The sequence below is a fragment of the Carassius auratus genome, unplaced genomic scaffold (genome assembly GCF_003368295.1).
Source record: "Carassius auratus strain Wakin unplaced genomic scaffold, ASM336829v1 scaf_tig00214785, whole genome shotgun sequence".
Classification (NCBI taxonomy): domain Eukaryota; kingdom Metazoa; phylum Chordata; class Actinopteri; order Cypriniformes; family Cyprinidae; genus Carassius; species Carassius auratus.
The window spans coordinates 203,915-221,962 of record NW_020527804.1 but is presented as its reverse complement, the minus strand read 5'-3'; the positions used below and the strand labels follow the sequence as shown (position 1 = coordinate 221,962).

The window sequence follows — 18,048 nt, the reverse complement described above, 5'->3', positions numbered from 1 at the left end:
GGAGGCAGTCACCATATTCGCAGTAAAAAATCGTCAGAGTCAATTCCTGGCATCACGAGTATGGTGTACTTGTCTAGTATACTCACATAGTATAACTCAATTGTCAGTTTCTATGTATTATTATTTTTTTTTTTCAAGCAAATCCACAGCAGCAAATCTGCTGCTACCATCAACTGCTCAAAGACAAAACGACAGACTTGCAAAAACTCGCAAAAGCTAAAGCTACCGAGACGTGTCACGTTCTCTTTGGCACATTCTGTCACTGGGAAATTTCTACAGTTTACGTTTTTGTGAAAATGCCTTCAAATTGGTACAGGGAAAAACATTGTTAAGAAAAAAGTCTCAGACTAAGCACTTTACGATCAGAAAAACTAAAAAGATATACGTTTTATATATACACGAACACTCCCTAATTCTTTGCAGATAAAAGTGCGTTAACCATTTACTCTAGAGAAACATTCAAATGTAGTGTAGCCAAAAAGTTAAGCTCGTTCAACATTCAGATGAGCCATAATTAGGGTTCTCTTGAAATGCATCTGGGGGAAAAAAGTGACTTTTATGAGCATAAAATACTTCAGGCCATCAACTTGTTCCAAGGCAGTTTCTCAGAAAGCTTCATTATTTAAAAAGTAACAAAGAAGTCTTTTAGACAGCTGCGTCGACTGTTTCAATTAGAGTTTACTTTGTGCCAAGCACAGGATTAAATGGAGAGAAAATGGAGCGATCTAGGATCGGATTAATCAAAGCATGAAGCTTGTGCAAACTTGCTACAAAACAATGAGCCATACAAAAAAGCAACAAAGGGCATAAATACGTACGGTTGAATACAACTGGAAGCATGACAATTTGCATGCTCATTTTGTTGGTCATGTGCTAAAACGATGCATTTAACTAAGTGTGGCTTAGCTTATTTAAATAATTTAGCAGCAATTGGGTTCCAGACAAATTTGATCAACCAAGTGGCAAGATTCAAATGACATTATCAAGGTCTAGATTGCAGTGGGACTGCAGAAAAGAAAAGCCATGTCCTGTCAGGACACAAACCATCTTTGTCTGCTTAAAACGAACATCGTATCATTTTGATAGCTTGCATGGCAGTACAGCCTTGTAGTCAATTATCACAGCTGAAACAGTTAACTTTAACAGTTAACACAAACTGTGAACTTGTATATGCTAGAAACAGATAAGCTTTGTTTCAAACGGTCAAGGCTTTTTGTTTAAGTGCTTCATAGTGAAACCATTTAAGGGTTAGCTTTATACAGTATCTGTGCCTTTTTTGATTGTAATTCTCTACTTTGCTGACCATTTAAGAATACATTTGGTAAGCTAAAGAGTTTTGTGAGATATTTTCAAAAAACAAATACTAGTCATTGGGCATAAGGGCCAAATAGCTTACAGAACTGAACTCACCACATACTCATCAAAGCTTATCCACAAAACAATGTAATTTGTATTATACTGTGACTTTTTCTTGTTCATAAATTACGGCCGACAAAAGGGAGATGAGAACTGTCCATGGCAACACACCTACCCTCGCGCCCTGAATCATAACAGATGCTCGCGATGTAGGTCAGGGTAAGTGGGTCGCTAGCTGAGATTTTTCGAAAAATCTCTCCCTTTGATCAGAGATTTAAATAATCAAAGATGAGTAATACAGAAACAAATCATGTAAATGACTGCCGAAGATGATGGCATCTTATACATATGTAGGAAGGACACATGGCCTAATTAGCAGGAGAAGGAACTGGCTCTGCTGTAGCCGGCCGCCCCGCTGAAGCTTGGCTGGGGGCGGGTGTAGGTGTGGAGGCTGATGTGGGTGTAGTTGTGGGCTTCGGGGAGGGTGTGGACGGGGGTCGTGGAGGGGGCTGTGGTCGTAGTTGACGTGGAGGTAGCAGCTGAGACTAGGGGCTTGGGATCAGGTGCGTCACTTTGGGCGGGACTGTCGTTTGCAGGTGAAGCAGTCTTGTTGTAGTTAAGATTGAGGATGTGCTGCTGTAGGTGCCTGATCCAGTCCTCCTGTACCGAGAGAGGGCCGTGAAACTCCACGTCACAGAACCTAAAAGAAATGGATTACAAATAAATGACAATTGTTTCTGAGGGCTTACACATTTACAGCTATTTTAATCATACCATCTAGACGTCATGTCTAGTTATCTAGTTGAAAGATATGCTGATTATGAATATAATTTTACTTCGCAAAACATATCAATAAATATAAAACAAATAAAAAACAATATAGTAGCTCTAATAAAAAATACAATTAATAAAAAATATAAATGTTCATGCTTTAAGGTCATGTTCTTGCAATTAAGTAACCATTAACTGAGACTTTTGACTCCAATAGCTACTCATATGCTTATTATTAATAGTTAAAAGTTTAGGTATGATGTAGGATTAAGGAATCTAAAATATAGCAAAATTGGGTATTAATATGTGCCTTATAAGTACTAAAAAGCCAATATTCATGTTAGTTAATAGCGAGATCTGGTCCTTAACAGTGTTACTATAACAGTTCATTATAACACCATAAATTGTGCAATATCGTGTTGTCTTGGTACCAAAATTTTTGTAATTCGGTACTGATACCAGTGAAAATCCATGGTTCTCTGTACCAATTTTGGTACCAATGCAAAACAAAAACATGCTAATTATTTTTTTTTTACTACACTTTTATTTAATCCAAACTATGTACATATTTAGTTTTAAAGGGCTTTTGAATTTTAAAGCCAAGAATAACAACTAAGTTAGCTGAAAAAAAAAAAAAAAAAGCCCAGAACTGCTTTTCTGACTGATATGACACAAACAATATTAACCATTTGTACATTCTCTAACATGCATATTTTAGATTCAAAATTCATTTAAAAGCATCCGGTGTTTAAAAATCTAAAATAGTACATATCATCATGTCCACCTGTTTTTTTGACCATGATAAAAGTTATAGGAGCATTAAATAGTTAATAAATAAACTTAATTCTAATAGTCATTATATTAGTGTTAGCCCACTAATGCTAACGAAGAAGCACTCTAATACCAGCGTTAATTTCAATCTGACATAAAAATAAAAAAAAATATATATATTCGTAACAGTGTTTCCCACAGCCTTGCACTCTATTTGTGGCAGCATATATATGCAAATTCACCATCTTCCAGCAGGAGGCGCTTGTAGAGTGAAAGAGAGAGGTTTCTCTGGTAACGGCTGCAATCAAACAAGTACTGAGCCTGGGCTCACAAACGCTTCTCAGGCATTACAGGCAAGAAGTGACATCCATAATTTTCTGAAGACAGTCAGTTTCCTTCAGAAACACAGTGATATAAAAACACACATGCCATTTTTTTTTACTTTGACACGTGCAGTGCTCATGTTTATTCAACAAAGTAAAAGCCTTTTGGAAAATCGATTTGCACCGGTCAGTTTTGAAATTGTGGCGGATGCCACACGTTTTTTAATGGGTTACACAAAACTAACTTGCTAGAAGTCTTTAATTTGATTTGTCGCCACGTCTCACTGCTGTTATGAAGAGAGTGCATCTGCGCACCTTTCGCATCAAGAACCAGGTTGACCGGATACTCGGTACTACTGGTACTTTAAAAAACCTGGTACCATAACATTTAATTTTTTTTAGTACTGACTTGGTACTGAAGTACCAGGTCTTTTGACAACACTAGAGCAATATTTGTTTTTATGCTCAATAGCGCAAGTATAGCAACACGCTAACATCAAATGAGAGCTGAGGGAATGTAAGAAAATTGCTTGTTGCCACATGGAGATGCTACAATTGTAGATAAGGCAATTATAAATATTTTACTAAACAGAGAAAAGTATCAAAACAAATATGTTAAAGAGTGGACTATTCTAACCATTACTTATGTGTATTATGCAGTCTTTATATTTATTGCCATATCATGTTATTAGCTTCATCATGCTAGCTAACTGGAATTACGCTACGTTTACACTAGTGCTTTTTGTTTTAGTAATAAATACCTTTTTGCTACAGTTACGCCTGTTCTTTATACTACTCTGGCATTTAAGACCCTTGAAAACGGAGGCTTTTCAAGGGCCCCGTTTTCATTTGAAAACTCTGGGGTGGCATTTCAATGTAAACAGACCAAAACAGAAACCTTTGAAAACAATGGCCTGGCTGCCCACATTTGCACTACTGTAAACATAGCCTTAGTTGTAAGCTGGGCCTGTAAGAAGTGCTGTTTGTTAGCACATGGAATTTCTTCCATTCTAGTTCTAAAACAGAACACTTACAAGGTTCCATTTTGTTTAGCATGCTAGTAGGCATTCAAGATATCAAGACAGCTCACTAGGTACATTAGATCTAATTTCCAAGTACAGATCTAATAAATGCAACTCACCGGCACTTAAGTGAGTAAATTTTACCCACAAGTTTAACCAGTGGAGTGGAGGGGGGCTTTGGCACAAGGGCAGGAACGGTACTGGAGCGAGGTTTCGGGGTGCCACTCTCTCCCACCCCTCCTTCAGCATGGGATGGATGTTTAAGTGGGCGTCTCTCAAATCCTGAAGAGAAAAGAGAAATTGTTAGATTAAGTTTGATTTTCTAGGCAGATTGGGGAAAAGGGATATGAAGAGATTAAGGTGAAGCTGTGCTCAGACCTCGTGGTAAACGCACGTTGAGTTCACTATGCGCCACCTGCGCATGTGGAAGTGCATTATTGGAATGATGAGTGCCAGGCTGTGGAATAAGGCCATGCTGAGTGGAACTTCCACTCCTGCTTTTTGCGTCAGTTCCCCGTGATGACAACCCCCAGGGACAACTTTTGACATCCCGCCCAATTGCTCTCTTTTGAGGCAAAGTGAGAGATGCCCATTTGGCCACAGTGGGCTTTTGGGAAACAGGAGTTGTAGAGTCAGAGTCACGGGATGGTGAGAGAGCAGAACCACACCTCTGCAAAAGATTACAGCCATTTTAATTTATATTAAAAAGCAAGCTTTTAAACTTCAAAGCAAGAACACCACAGAATTGCAATGACTAGGTAGGGAAGTAAAAAAATCACAAAATTGTTCCAGTTGCTTTCATACTTTCTTTTGGGCATAGCGGGCTCCTTGAACATAACTTTGCTGCATCTCTGCTGCCTTCTGTGGACGGCTGCGTATCCAGGCACTCAGCGTCTCGATAGGCGAACCATTTACACACCACTCTGTCACTCCAAACTGACGTAAATGTGCTCGAGCATGACTGGCCAGTGCCTTCCGGTTCTCAAAGTAAAATCCACAGAGTTCACAACTGGCATCTGGAAATGAAAGTAAAAAAAAAATGAAGTCATATTGTTCTTGAGACTATTCACACAGCAATGAAACCAATAAATATTGTGCCAAACATGCAAACAATGAGTACTTCACAATAGGACCAGAAACATCTAAAGATAGGGCCAGTCTTTATATCCTCTTTTTTTTTTTTTTTTTTTTTTTACTTTTAACCAATATCAGAAACTATTTTAAGTCTTGGAATTCTCCACTTGGGTCTTACATTTATTTGAGAGTCATTCTTTTGCAAACATGGAAGCAAAACAGGCACTGCACTACAATTTTATTTTCAAACAATTATTTTCAAAAAGAACCAAATAAGGAGTTAGCCAAAAATATAACCTTACCCATGTGGCCTACCCCATGTTTCTCCACTGAGGCTTTACCCCTAAAGGAATAGTCCTGTGGGGGAGGTGAGAAATTTTTAGATTGAATGAGCAATGCTTTCTCTCCTGGCTGTCCCTCCTCCACCAGTACCTTCTTCTTCATAGGAGGCACTCCAAAAATCTTCCCCACAGATGAGGTAGAGGACAAGGCAACGCTTCCCAGCCCATGCTTATGAAGACGCGAGCCAGAGTGAAGCAGGTTAAGAGGTGACTTTCGGGACAGGGCAGACGACTGATAGCCTGGACTGTTTAATGAAATCCCACTGTCCTGTCCTGGTTCCTCCTTTATGCCAAAGGCAACAGATGCAGGGGTAGTGCCTTGTCTCCTCATGACTTCCCAAAGTGTGTCAATGGGAGAGCCGTTCACAGACCACTCTGTGATACCCATATGCCTCAAGTGTGAACGTGCATGGCTTGAGAGGCCTTTGCGGTTTTCAAAGAATTCACCACAGAATTCACAGCGAATATCACGGGAAGGTTCCTTCTCCTGAGTCATAACTGAAGGAGAAAAACAGCAAAAAGACAACAGATTGAGCTAGGAAAGATTCAGTCATCCTTTAAGATCTTTGAAAAGGCTAATAGTAAAAAAAAAAAAAAAAAAAAAAAAAAAAAACATACCCAAGTTGACAGGATAAACATTATCTGAAGTGTCTAAACTGGAATGTAGTGGCTCTGGGTTGTAGCTTTCATTTACTCCCATGTCTGATCCTTTCATTGTAACCTCCACAATTTCAGGCTCTGGTTTCGGTTTAACGAGCTCTACGTTTGGGGAAGAGCTGGCAGTAGATGTCGAAGGAGACATTTTGCGTGTAGTAGGCTGGTCGTGGCTGGGAGTTTGGGCAAAATGGAAAGACGGGCGCCCAAGCACATTCCCTGGTGGGGAAGAAGACTGGACTGTGGTCCGAGGCAGCCCAGGAATTGGAGAAGAAGAGGGGGATTTGGGGGACTTCAGAGGTTTGATGGATGGCAGGCCTCGACGGACTATAATATCTTTTAGTGTGTCAATTGGTGAGCCATTCACAGACCATTCTGTTATCCCAAGTTGGCGCAAATGGGAGCGAGCGTGACTGGAGAGGCCTTTGCGGTTCTCAAAAAGTTCTCCGCAGAATTCACAGCCCACGTCTTTCATTGGCTCTGGTAGAGAACAATTTATCATACTTTAGTCAGTTTTGGTGTGTAAATTACCTAACACAATTGAGGAAGCAAATGATAAACAAAACATGCAAAAACATATAAAGTTTGTTACCTATAGGAAAGGACATAACTTCTCCACTACTGAAACGAAGTACTTGCAATGAAGACGCTTTCAGCTTCTTTGGGGGTGGGCCCAATAAAGGGTGGGAAGAAGTTGAGGTAGCTTTAGAGCCAATTGTTGTCCTCACAGAAGTGGTTGCTGTTTTATATAGGACAGGGCTGGAGGGAAGTGATCTTTTAGGTGAAGTGGAAGTGGAGGGTAAAAGGGATGTCACCGTGGTCTTCTGGGACCTCAGGTCTTCTGGAGCATCTGATAGAAAAGAATTTGCTCTGTGCTTAAAGTCATCAGTCAAGATGAACCGGTTGAGTAAATCAATGGGGGAACCCTTAGATTCTGAGTACTCAATCCCAAAATGGCGCAAATGGGCACGAGCATGACTAGAGAGGCCTTTTCTTGTTTCAAACCATGCACCACACAACTGGCAAATAATGTCTTTAGAGTCCATGTCCATCGCTGGAAAGTGTGAGCGGAAGAGAAAAGTTAAAGAGATTGTAAGAACAACAGACAATAAACAAGCAAAAGCAAAGCAAATGAAGACCACAAGACAACAAAAACAAATCACAAACAAATTATTGGAAATTCTTTATTAGTGTGTAGGACATTAAATAACTTCTTACTAAGATTCAATGGGGCATCCGTATCTTGCGGCGCCCAGAATGGTTTGTTCGGACTAGAGAGGTTGGTAGGCTGGTTCTTTCCTAAGGTCTTATGCTCCTGGGATCGCAATGGGGAAGACACGGGTAGTAGGGAAGAGATGGGAGCCTTTCTCAGCACTGGGGAAGGGGACCGAGACTTTACAAATGGAGAGGATGGCAGGGAGCCAGCTGCAGAGTGAGTAGTTGGTGAAGAGGAAACTTTAATAGCGGAAGCCGCAATAGAGAATGGGACAGGGGGCTTGGTGTCCAGCAGTCCTTCTTCAGTTTCAACATCTTTTGTGGGGCTGGGTATAGGAACAATAGGGGCATGGTGCTGGAGCTTTTTGGGAGATTCCACAGTAGGGGAGGTGCCAGTAAAGTGTGTGTCAATGGAGCGTTCCTTAGTGATCTGGTAGAGGAGATCAATGGGTGCACCACTGTTCTCTGACATGCCGATGCCAAGCTGGCGTAGGTGAGAGCGGGCATGGCTAGACAAACCACGACGTGTCTCAAAGGCAGCACCACAAAACTCACATTTCAACAAGTTAGAGCCTGGAAAACAGAGAAATTGTGATTCAGGACTTATGCATTTTGATAGATGGGACTGCTTACCAATTTTTTTTTATCATTTGTTCACTAAGCAGAGTTAATCGACCTTTACTGACTCTCCACTGTGAAAAAAAAAAAAATGTTGTAATGTAAAGAGAAAGAAAATCAAAGTGACAGACCAGACTAATAGGACAATATATGTAACATAACATCCCATCAGCTCAAAAATGAATGTTAATGCAATTACCAGTAGCAAATTCAGATTTTTCTAAAAGTATTACTTCATCCATAAATAACCATTTCTGTCAATTTTTACTCACTATCACATTATTCCAAACCTGTATGAATTTCTGTGGAACACAAAAGTTGATTTTTTTAAAGAATATTCTCAGATTTGAAACAACATCAAAATGTGTGTAAATTATGATGAGGTTTTCATTTTTGGGTGAGCTATTATTTTGAAAGTAGATTAAAATACTTAAATTCATATTACCCATTGTGTCTATTTCTTTGGAATCAGTGCTCTGTTCCTCTATAGAGAACAGGGTCTTTTCTTCTGGGCTTGCAGCCAATTTATCTGTACCAGGCATTTGGACCTCCTCTTCTTCTTCTTCCCCATCTTCTGCCTCCTCCCCATCTGTATATGCATAGAGCAACATTCTTTTTAAAATTAGCTAATTGTATAGGTAAAGCCACCAAGGTCTCAAACGAATGTTTCCTTTAAACAAACTGTAACTAGCTTTACCTTCATCTAATGCACAGAATAAATAATATAAAATAAAATAAAAATAATTATAATGAATGTATGCTTAATTACCTGGCCAGGTGATTCTGTAAGATTATCCATTAAAAGTCACCTGCTAAATATTTTCCTTATTATGGGGTCTGTTATTAAGGCAATCAGAAAATATATAGTTTGATGTCAATTTCAGCAAAGGAATTAAAATATATATATATATATATATATATATATATATTTCAACCTTCTAATAAGCCTTAAAATTCACATACACTTTTTTCCCCTTTGAGATTATACATTGTACAATTTCCAATCATAATTTGGTCAAATCATGACATCACACAATCCAGATTTTTTGCCATAAATGTAACAAATTCATCTGTGACTAAATAACTATTTCTACCCCATTTCTCTCTCTCTCTCTCTCTCTCTCTCTCTAGCACCATATTGCACAGAGAAAATGTTAAAGTGGGGAATAGCCCACCCCAGCACCCTGCTAAGTCTCGCCCTGCACACAACTTTCACAGCTCTTTGATTGCAATTACTGGCAACCAAATAGATTATAAAACAACAGGTCTGTCTGACTTAAAGTTGTTTAATTTGGATTTCTAAAGACTAACTTTTAGATGAACCTACTGACTGATACGTTATTCACTCCAGTGGTAAATTCAGCAGGTCTACATTCAAGCAGCACAAACTGATTTTCTTTTGAAGCTCCTGCTGGTCTTGCTCTTCTCAGCATATTCAATATAATAAGCTGTGAAGCGTTCCTGCGGTGGGCGTTTCTGTTCTGTCATTTGATCTTTCCTAGACACAATTCTAGCAACATCAGCCCTTTTTCTGCTCAGACTGAAAATGAAAATTCCCTGTAATGGCACTGGCTACTCCATGAAATAACCAGACAATAAAGAGAAAAAATATATAAAGTTAAACAAGAAAACCCACCGTTAAATAACTTATTCAGGGCAACGTAAAAGAAAACAAGCGCTGACATTTTCTTAAAAAATGTTTTTGTGAAAGTGCGCGGAAAAATAAATAAGAACCAAGAGGGAAAAAGAGCTGGCGCGCTCCATTTCAACATTAAAAAAGCACCTCAAGTAAAATGGCGAAGACTCAGCCTAATTTCAAGAATCATAAAGACATATGCATTGAATAAAGAAGCCGTCATTTTGACAGGACATCAAAAACTGCCTTTATGAGCGCAATATGTCACATATCATGACTTTTTAGATCGAAAACTGTTCAGGCAGCAGGGGAATGAGTCGCTTTCGTACGTGCACTCTGTCTCACTGGAACAGCATTAGTGATTTAAAACGCACATCGGGTATAACAGGACCTTGTCTTAAATGTTAACACGATTGCATGCCATGCAAGCTATAAAAGTGGCGAAGCTCCGATCATATGCATCTCTCACGCATCCCCATGCACGGCGCGGAAGTGCATGCACTCACCATCCAGAGGCTGCAGCGCATCGGACTTATTACAGCACCTACAGTCAGACAATTTTTCCGCTATTGTTTGTGTCTGCGGGGAGGTGGAAGCAGCCATTTTGCCCCGCACACATGCACTAACGCACCAAGGCGTGACGAACCGAATAAAGGCGGAGACTAGGAAAAATATTAAATGCCAGACATCAATTACATGAATGAAGATTGCATTAAGAAATTAACAAGTATTCTGCACCATTTACAAATCTTTACATCTGCTTACACAACTGCCCCGGACAGCATTACAAAAATCCCAAGGCATGCACAAGCGTTTAAGTTTTCTTTTAGTTTATTTTGGACTTCTGACAGTGCAGATGAGGTAAAGTCTATTTATCTAATAGAAAAGTAACATGAGCAAATGATACACACTTAATGTGCTTCCTCGTTAACTTTTGAAAAGCCGGTTAAAACATCTAAACATAAAGAAAAAATAACTAGGAAACAAAAAGATGATCAAAAGTAAAACAACTATATAGTGACATTAACTGAGCCCACTTGCATTTGAGTAGTGACAAAAAAATGTAATGTAGCTAAATAATATTGATATTATTATTTTTTATTAAGAAAAAAAAAAACTTTCCAAGTAAGAACTATGACATTACTCGTAGCTTAATTTTATTTAAGTTTTTGAGAAATCCAGCAGAAGTAAAACCCATCCACTTACCCTCTAGTTTACTTCTACTGTGCTCTTCCTTCCAGCACCGTTTTGGAGAGTCAGAAAAAAGAGTGGTGGGTCCCGCTGTCATGTTCTCCTCATCCTTCATGTCTTTCCTGCACTCTTGCTCCTCGTCAGAATTTTGCTCTTGACTTGACTGGAGAGTATGTGTGGGTGCAGTGGGTAGAACAAGATCTGGATGCTTGGCAAAAAGCTCTCGGAGAATATTAATGGGAGAAACCGTGACTTCCCAGTTGGTGATGCCAAAGTCTCTGAGATGGGCTCGGGCATGACTGGAGAGACCAGCTCTGGTGTCAAAGCCAGCACTGCAGAACTCGCATCTCATTATGCTGAAGGTCGATGGGTCAAAGTTGGCAACTAGAGGTAGCAATGGAGAGATGAGCATCAAAACAAGCCTCTGGTTCTGTGTGGTAGGCAACTAAACTTTGAGACTTCAAGTTAATAAACATTAACAACAGTAGGCTACATTTACATTTAAAAGCATCCTCACCTTTTTTCTTCTTCTTCTGGTACGAGAATTTCTTTTCAATGGCATTGACCTCTTCCGGAGAGATGAAATGCCTAACATTGTAACTGACACCCACTCTGTTCAGGTGACCCCTAACATGATTGGCTAGTCCGATGCCATTATGGAATCGATCTGGACAATAAGGGCATTTTCTTTCCACACTTGTCAACAACCCCTCTCCATCATCATCTTCATCATCTTCCTCAGTTAATGCATCAATAAGATGACTAACAACATCCTCTTCATCTTCGTCATCATCTATATAATCATCATCATCCTCGTCTAGTTTTGCAGTAACGAGTGTTTCTTCTCTAACCTTCTCCTGACTATCAGATTTGTCTTCTTTGAGTTTGGGTGGTTCCTCCTGTGCTTCAAGCTTTTTGCTGTTCTTTGGTGAAGAGGAGTTGGCTTTGAGATCTGGATCATTAGCAGTTAGCTCCGTCTCTGGTGGGGTTAATGTGGATTGTTACAGAGTGTTCAACAGTTATATATATATATAGATATATAAAAAAATACATTCAAGACCAGTATGGCACAATTTAATGGTCAAATGCAAACAAAATGTATGTGGGATGCAATGAGTATGGTGACAAGCTGAGTTACTGGAATAGTTGACCTAAATGGAAAGTCTGTCATCTTTTATTCACCCTCACATACTCCCAAACTACTTTTGTCCATGCTACTTTTTTTCTATACAACAAAGTTGCTCCAAAAAAAAGTAAAAAGCATCGTGAATGTCCACCAGAATTTCTCCTTTTGTGTTCCATGGAAGAAAGACTGTCATATGGGTTTGGAACATGATGGTAAGTAAATGATTACATAATTCTCATTTCTGGGCTCATTTTATACAAAAGGAACAGCTTGGCCTGGCTACTCTGCTACCAATTATGATCTCAGTGGCTCTGCTCATCACTCACCCATCACCCTGCTGCATGAGAGGGGAGTTTGGAGGTCAGAGCTGAGAGACTCTATGAGGATGAGGGGTAACTCGTTTCTTAGCTGGGCTTGCTGCCCCTCAAGCAACCCCAGCCTCTCTGCTGCCCCTCGGAGGCTGGCTGAGAAGCTGCTCTTCAGTTGCGAGGCCAAGGCAGGTATCTCCACAGAGTCTGCAGTGGAAGGGACCAGGTTCAGACCAGGGTGAAACCTGTTTATGCTTAAGTTTATGGCCAAGCATGATTCAAGTGAACTTCTAGAATTTCAAGGCTTGCCATTTGCCCAACATTAAAGTACTGGTCCTTCCTGACTATTGCCACAGACTGGGAAAACTGTTTGGGAAAGAAAGTCTGTACACCACCAGCAGTGGCTAATAGCGAGCATCCACCAATGGAACAGGAAGTAACACCCCACAATTATAACCAGCCAATGGAATTCATTACACTCCTTTAACCAGTGGCCAAACAGGGAGTCGCAAAAGGGTGGCTCTAAATACAATACTTATAGTGCACACACACATATACATGATTCACTACAAGACAAAAGATGGTACAGGTAATGTATTTATTCAGATTTGCCTATTTGTAATAGAAAATGTGAAGGAAAATTCTCATTGTTCTATTGTGGTGACAGTATTATATCATGTGACAATGTTATAAAGAGATGGTGAGAAATTGATGAAAAATACAGACCTTTCTGAAAATACATCAACAATTTTTTAGCAAACATTTCATTATTTGTATGACATTTTACAGCCTCTCTTTTTTATTACACTGGTAAGTATAATGTATCTGAGCAATTTTTAGGGCATTCAGGATTGTACGGTTACTGTTCCCTGAGCACTTCTGAGTCTCGCCATTGTTACCACCTTGCCAGTTTAGCTACAAGGCTACTCACTGACTGACCTTGGTATAATAAACTTGTTATTGACTTACCTGTTATGGAGTCTTGTTTTGGATCATGTTCTGGTTCAGTTGTTGGAATGTCTTCTTTCTGGCACTTATCTTCGGACTGGTTTGAGATTTGGACTTGTTTTTTCATAACGGGATTAAGAGTGGACTTAGGATCCAGTCTTGTACTCACTCTTGTGCGCCCCAGTTTACCCCTCGCGGCCCGGACTGAGCGTTTATTCCCTATACTCTTGAATGCCACATCCTTACGCCGCGGAGCAGCTCTCAGGTTTGGCGGAGATGACACGAGATGCTGAGGCTGTAGAACATTCTCTTCCCCAGGGTCTGTATTTTCATGCAGGGTTGTATCATCAGGTTGCTCTGCGGCCTCTCCTGGGGTTGCAGAAGTACTTTGACAAGACAACGAACTAAAGTCCACCTGTGAAGTGCTACTTTCGGGCTGTGTTTCTTTTGATTTTTTGGATGCCCGGATGGGGTACCTCTTGTTAAGAGGTGATGTGACAAGAGTTGACGTAACATCTGCAGGGGACTGAACTTGTCCTTTCTTGCAGGACTTCTGTTGAAAGCGGGGTGAGGTTCGATAGACACCAGCTCTTGTTCGAGTGTTGTGCGTCTTGGAATGCTCAGCAAGTTCTTGAGGCAAATCCGAGCTAAAGTTGCACTTAAGACACACAAACTGGCTAACATCTGTTGACTCTTGGTTGACTGGCTCTGATGCCTTACTGAAACTGGCTTGCTTTGCCACCCGCTTATCCTTCTCTTTTAATTTTCTGATCTCTTTAAGGATTTTCTGCCGCGACTCCTCATGGCATCGCTGATGATCTAACAGGAGTACCTTGTCTACAAACTCCAGACCACACTCTATACATTGAAAAGGTTTTTTATTAAGATGTCCACTCCAAGAGGTTTTGTCTCGGCCCTGCCATTTCTTCCCAGATCTACCAACCTGTCCATGCTCTTGCATGTGTTCATGTAGATGGGTGCGTTTTTTGAAATAAATGCTACATTCTACACATGTAAAAATCTCTTGGGAGAGGTCTCCATCCAGTTGATGCTCTACTACTGACCTTTGCCTTCCCCGTACCTTCTCTCCTTTTTCCTCTTTCAATTTGAACATCCCTTCCCCAACCCTTGTGGCTTTCCTATGCTCCTTTGCTCCAGAGGGTTTTCCTCTGGTCTTCCTGCCAGCTCCCGTTGTGTGCTGCCAAGTGTCTAAGCCAGAGAAAGGCCTCAATATGGCCCTCTTTTTTCTTCGGCGTTGGATGAAGGTGCAGTGCGCCCAGGGTCCAGGTGGTGGACTTTCTGGCTCAGAGTCGCCTGGGAAGGTGTATACATCTGGCTCTTTAGTGATCTTTTCTTCCCGCCCTCTACTATTAAGCACTTTCTGCTCCTCTTTCTTGTCTTTTTGGCATCCCTCTTCTGGTGTAGCATCTGGTAGATGGCTCACTTTGTCTTGCTCCACTGCAAGTAAACCGCAAAAGTCTTTATTGATTTAATATGTGACATGATTTTTTTTATTTATGACAGGATGTTATTGACAATCAAAACATGTGTTGAGGTACTCTAAGCTTTCTTTTACATTTTGTTCTACATTTAGTAGAGTCGTAGTCTGTAGTTTTCATCTCTATGTATGTAAAATCTCCTTGATTCTCCACCTCCAGGGGGGCAAGTGGGATCTTCTCAAGAAATAAGTGCTTTGTTTCCACAGGTTCTTGGCACAGATCAAGGTCCAATCTGCAAGAATAAGGATAAAACTGGATGAATGGGTTACAATTTAATATTTATTTCCACCAAACCCCCTTCAAATGTAAAAAAAAAAAAAAAAAACCTTGATGAATACACTTTTCTATAAACCAGTTTTTCCGTATCTCACCTGTCTTCTTGTTGTCCAGAGGTGGGACTTCCTGGGCTGTGAGCAGCCAGACCATGAGGGTTAGAAAAGTGCTGAAGTTCTTCCTCTGACATAAACCATTGGAATCCACACAGAAACACAAACAATAAACACATGACTTAACAGAAATCAGTAGACTCACATTTATATCTACAGCATGTAGACAAACAAAACCATTAACGCGGTTCACAGAGAAACAGGTTTTACAGTACAAACACAGATTAGTTCAGTCTGAAACTAGCTCAATCATTCCAGATTCTCATTTCTAGTCGGTCTGAGTTTCTTACACTTTTAGTAAAATAGGTACAAAAGCTTTAAAGAGTGCATATTGCTACCTTAAAGGTACATATTAGTTCATAAAGTGTACATATTAGTACCTAAAATGAACAAACGTGTACCTGCCACATACATTTTTGTACCTTTTTTTCTGAGAGTGTATGATTCAGACATTTTTCATTGACGTGAAAGTAATAATGAACCAAAGAGACAATTACCGTCCAAGGTTTCTTTCTCCGAGTCGGAGTCCCATGTGAGAGATGAGGGGAAGGCTGAAGATCGTGGACTTCTTTGTACTTTACCACAATGCTCCAGTGTGGGGAAAAAGCATTTTGGACCGTCTGAATCTCCATTTCCATCACCCTTCTCCATGTCATCACAATGCAATAACCCGCCCTGTGAGTTCAGATGGTTGAAACAAGTCCAGCATTACATAGTTGTCCTTAGGGAACAAATAAAATGTTGCATGATTCTCACACAGGTGTACACTGATTGTTAAAAGACAGGAATCAAAAATGTATATAATCACTGTAAAATATAATAAAAAGTATTAAACTGAATCAAAGCAATGTCTCCCACAAATTTCATTTTTTTTATTAATAGAGTAAGTTTATTTTCTATTTTATAGTTATAGTTATATTATAGTATTTTTTATTTTCTATAAGTATTTTCTTTTTTCATTGGAAAACTATATAAATTAATAAAAAAAGAAAAAGTAGAGTTAAATGCTGTGTCGCAAATTGCATACTATCCTTCCTAAATAATAGCATTCCAAAATAGAATTAGCATGTCTTAAATATAGGTTGAAATTAACATCTACAAACACACAAAAAAAAGTAAAAAAAAAAAAAAAAGGCATATATGAAAGACAGAGTAAATTATAGAGGTTTAGATAAAGGGGTTTGAGTGAATAATAATATTTGAACTTAATGAAAAAAATATTTATGTAATGTTATGCACATTACGGTATATTTAATCTGCAACGACATTGTGAACATTTATCAAGATGTATTTGGTCATTAGCTTTTAAATGTGTTATTATGCAAACACATGAGAGTGCTCAGCACAACAGACCTGCCACTGGCAGATCACCATACTGCTTCGTTTATAATATGGTAGGAAATTAAATGAAACTTAATGTGGAGGAATTCAAATGTGAGAAGATGACTGATAGGGCAGTTTAAACAGTGACAGGATGCAAGTAACACAATTATGATGACCTAGTATGTCAGAAAGTGTCTACTCTTATGCTACATGCTCAAAAGTATGTATTTTTCTTTATAAGGCCCAGCATAAGTAGGACGAGTTGGTAGATGCCTTGACTATACCAGGAAGGTGCAGCTGAGTAAGGAGGTGGATGTTGAAGGCAGTAGCCCTTGGCTGGACATCAGATCTTGGGGGTCCCTGGTCAAGAGATCCTCCTCTGGCTCCATGGTCCCCTGGTACACTACCCTGGGTGCAACTACTGTCCACTTCTCCTGTCCTACATTATGAAGAGCAACTCCATTTCTGGACAAAAAAAACAAAAAACAAAAAAAACAACTTGGATGCAATCTGACCATATTCAAATATATACATGTACCTGAAGCCTAAAAAGTATTTTTTTTTAATAAAATTAAAATAAATAAATAAATAAATAAAAAATAAAAAATAAAACTTGCAAGGTGTCTATTAACTCAAGAGGTTAATTTGGTGATTAATTAGTTATAGTGTTCAGTGCTGTCCAACCTTTGAAAGAGTGGATTTGAATATCTAAATCTTTGTGCTAGATTTGTGAGGAGTGTCACTCTGCCTGACCTATTTTATCATGCCTCATTTCCTATGCTGATAATATCGAAGGAGGCCGTTTTTACTGGAAAAAATAGCCCTTAAATAAAAGGGGTCGTCTATGCAGTTTGCAATGCGTTTATAACTTGCGATGTCAAGACTGGACTATCAGCGAACGCCGTCCTTTTCCAGGAACACAATCTGTCAACCATCTCTCTGGATGTTTGCGGCGAGGATGGGGTTGTGAAACACTCACGGAAAGCGGCCTGTCTTTGGAATCTTCTGCGTCCAATGAATCACATCGCGCTCTCCATGTCCTTTATGGATTCAAGTGGCACGAACGCACTGACGCTTATAGAGCATGTGTGCGTTGCGCTTTATGCGTCCCGGAGCGTCGCTGTCTTCCCTCGGGAGCACCGGGAAAAGCATATAGGTTTAGCAAACGCTGGAGACCGCCTTTGCACTCTAAACACCGGACTCCATGTTGTTAGTTTCGGAGGGATGGTGACGTTGGTGGGGAGGGGAAAGCAGTTTGTGTATGAGCCACGCTGTAACTCTTTCACAGCAGGTTGAGAGATGAACGGCACCTGATCAGAGCGCTAACAGCGGCGCTGCTGCGTGCGCGGTGCGGAGCGCGAGCTACTTCAGCACACTACTGCGCGAGGATGACAAAATGGCATTAATTTTAAGATTAAAAAGAAAAAAAAATGTTCAAGTTCAAAACTGTAAAATAATGTAATATTTTGAAATCCACATGAAACAT

General features: G+C 39.8%; 1 protein-coding gene across 1 annotated transcript; it reads right to left on the bottom strand.

The window, feature by feature from the left end:
- Positions 1-1,728: 1,728 nt before the first annotated feature.
- On the bottom strand, positions 1,729-18,003 carry LOC113092940 (protein Wiz-like). The gene is made up of 18 exons (XM_026258737.1): positions 17,542-18,003; positions 16,847-17,027; positions 15,737-15,914; positions 15,225-15,309; positions 14,931-15,085; positions 13,376-14,812; positions 11,490-11,951; positions 10,988-11,356; positions 8,591-8,734; positions 7,531-8,100; positions 6,905-7,366; positions 6,277-6,792; positions 5,750-6,156; positions 5,620-5,674; positions 5,048-5,259; positions 4,622-4,913; positions 4,363-4,525; positions 1,729-2,056 (listed from the first exon to the last, which is right to left on the bottom strand). The coding sequence occupies exons 2-18, from the start codon at positions 16,949-16,951 to the stop codon at positions 1,729-1,731; spliced, it is 5,940 nt and encodes a 1,979-aa protein (XP_026114522.1). The 5' UTR covers positions 16,952-17,027; positions 17,542-18,003.
- Between the last annotated feature and the right edge of the window lie 45 nt (positions 18,004-18,048).

What these genes read in the sequence shown, in the direction of transcription:
- LOC113092940 (XM_026258737.1), bottom strand. Translation starts at nt 16,951, where the DNA reads ATGGAGCCAGAGGAGGATCTCTTGACCAGGGACCCCCAAGATCTGATG. An exon ending in AGTTATGTCCTTTCCTATAG is followed by an intron (nt 6,793 to 6,904) that starts GTAACAAACTTT and finishes GTTCTCTACCAG; the next exon opens with AGCCAATGAAAGACGTGGGC. An exon ending in TGTTTATCCTGTCAACTTGG is followed by an intron (nt 6,157 to 6,276) that starts GTATGTTTTTTT and finishes TTTCTCCTTCAG; the next exon opens with TTATGACTCAGGAGAAGGAA.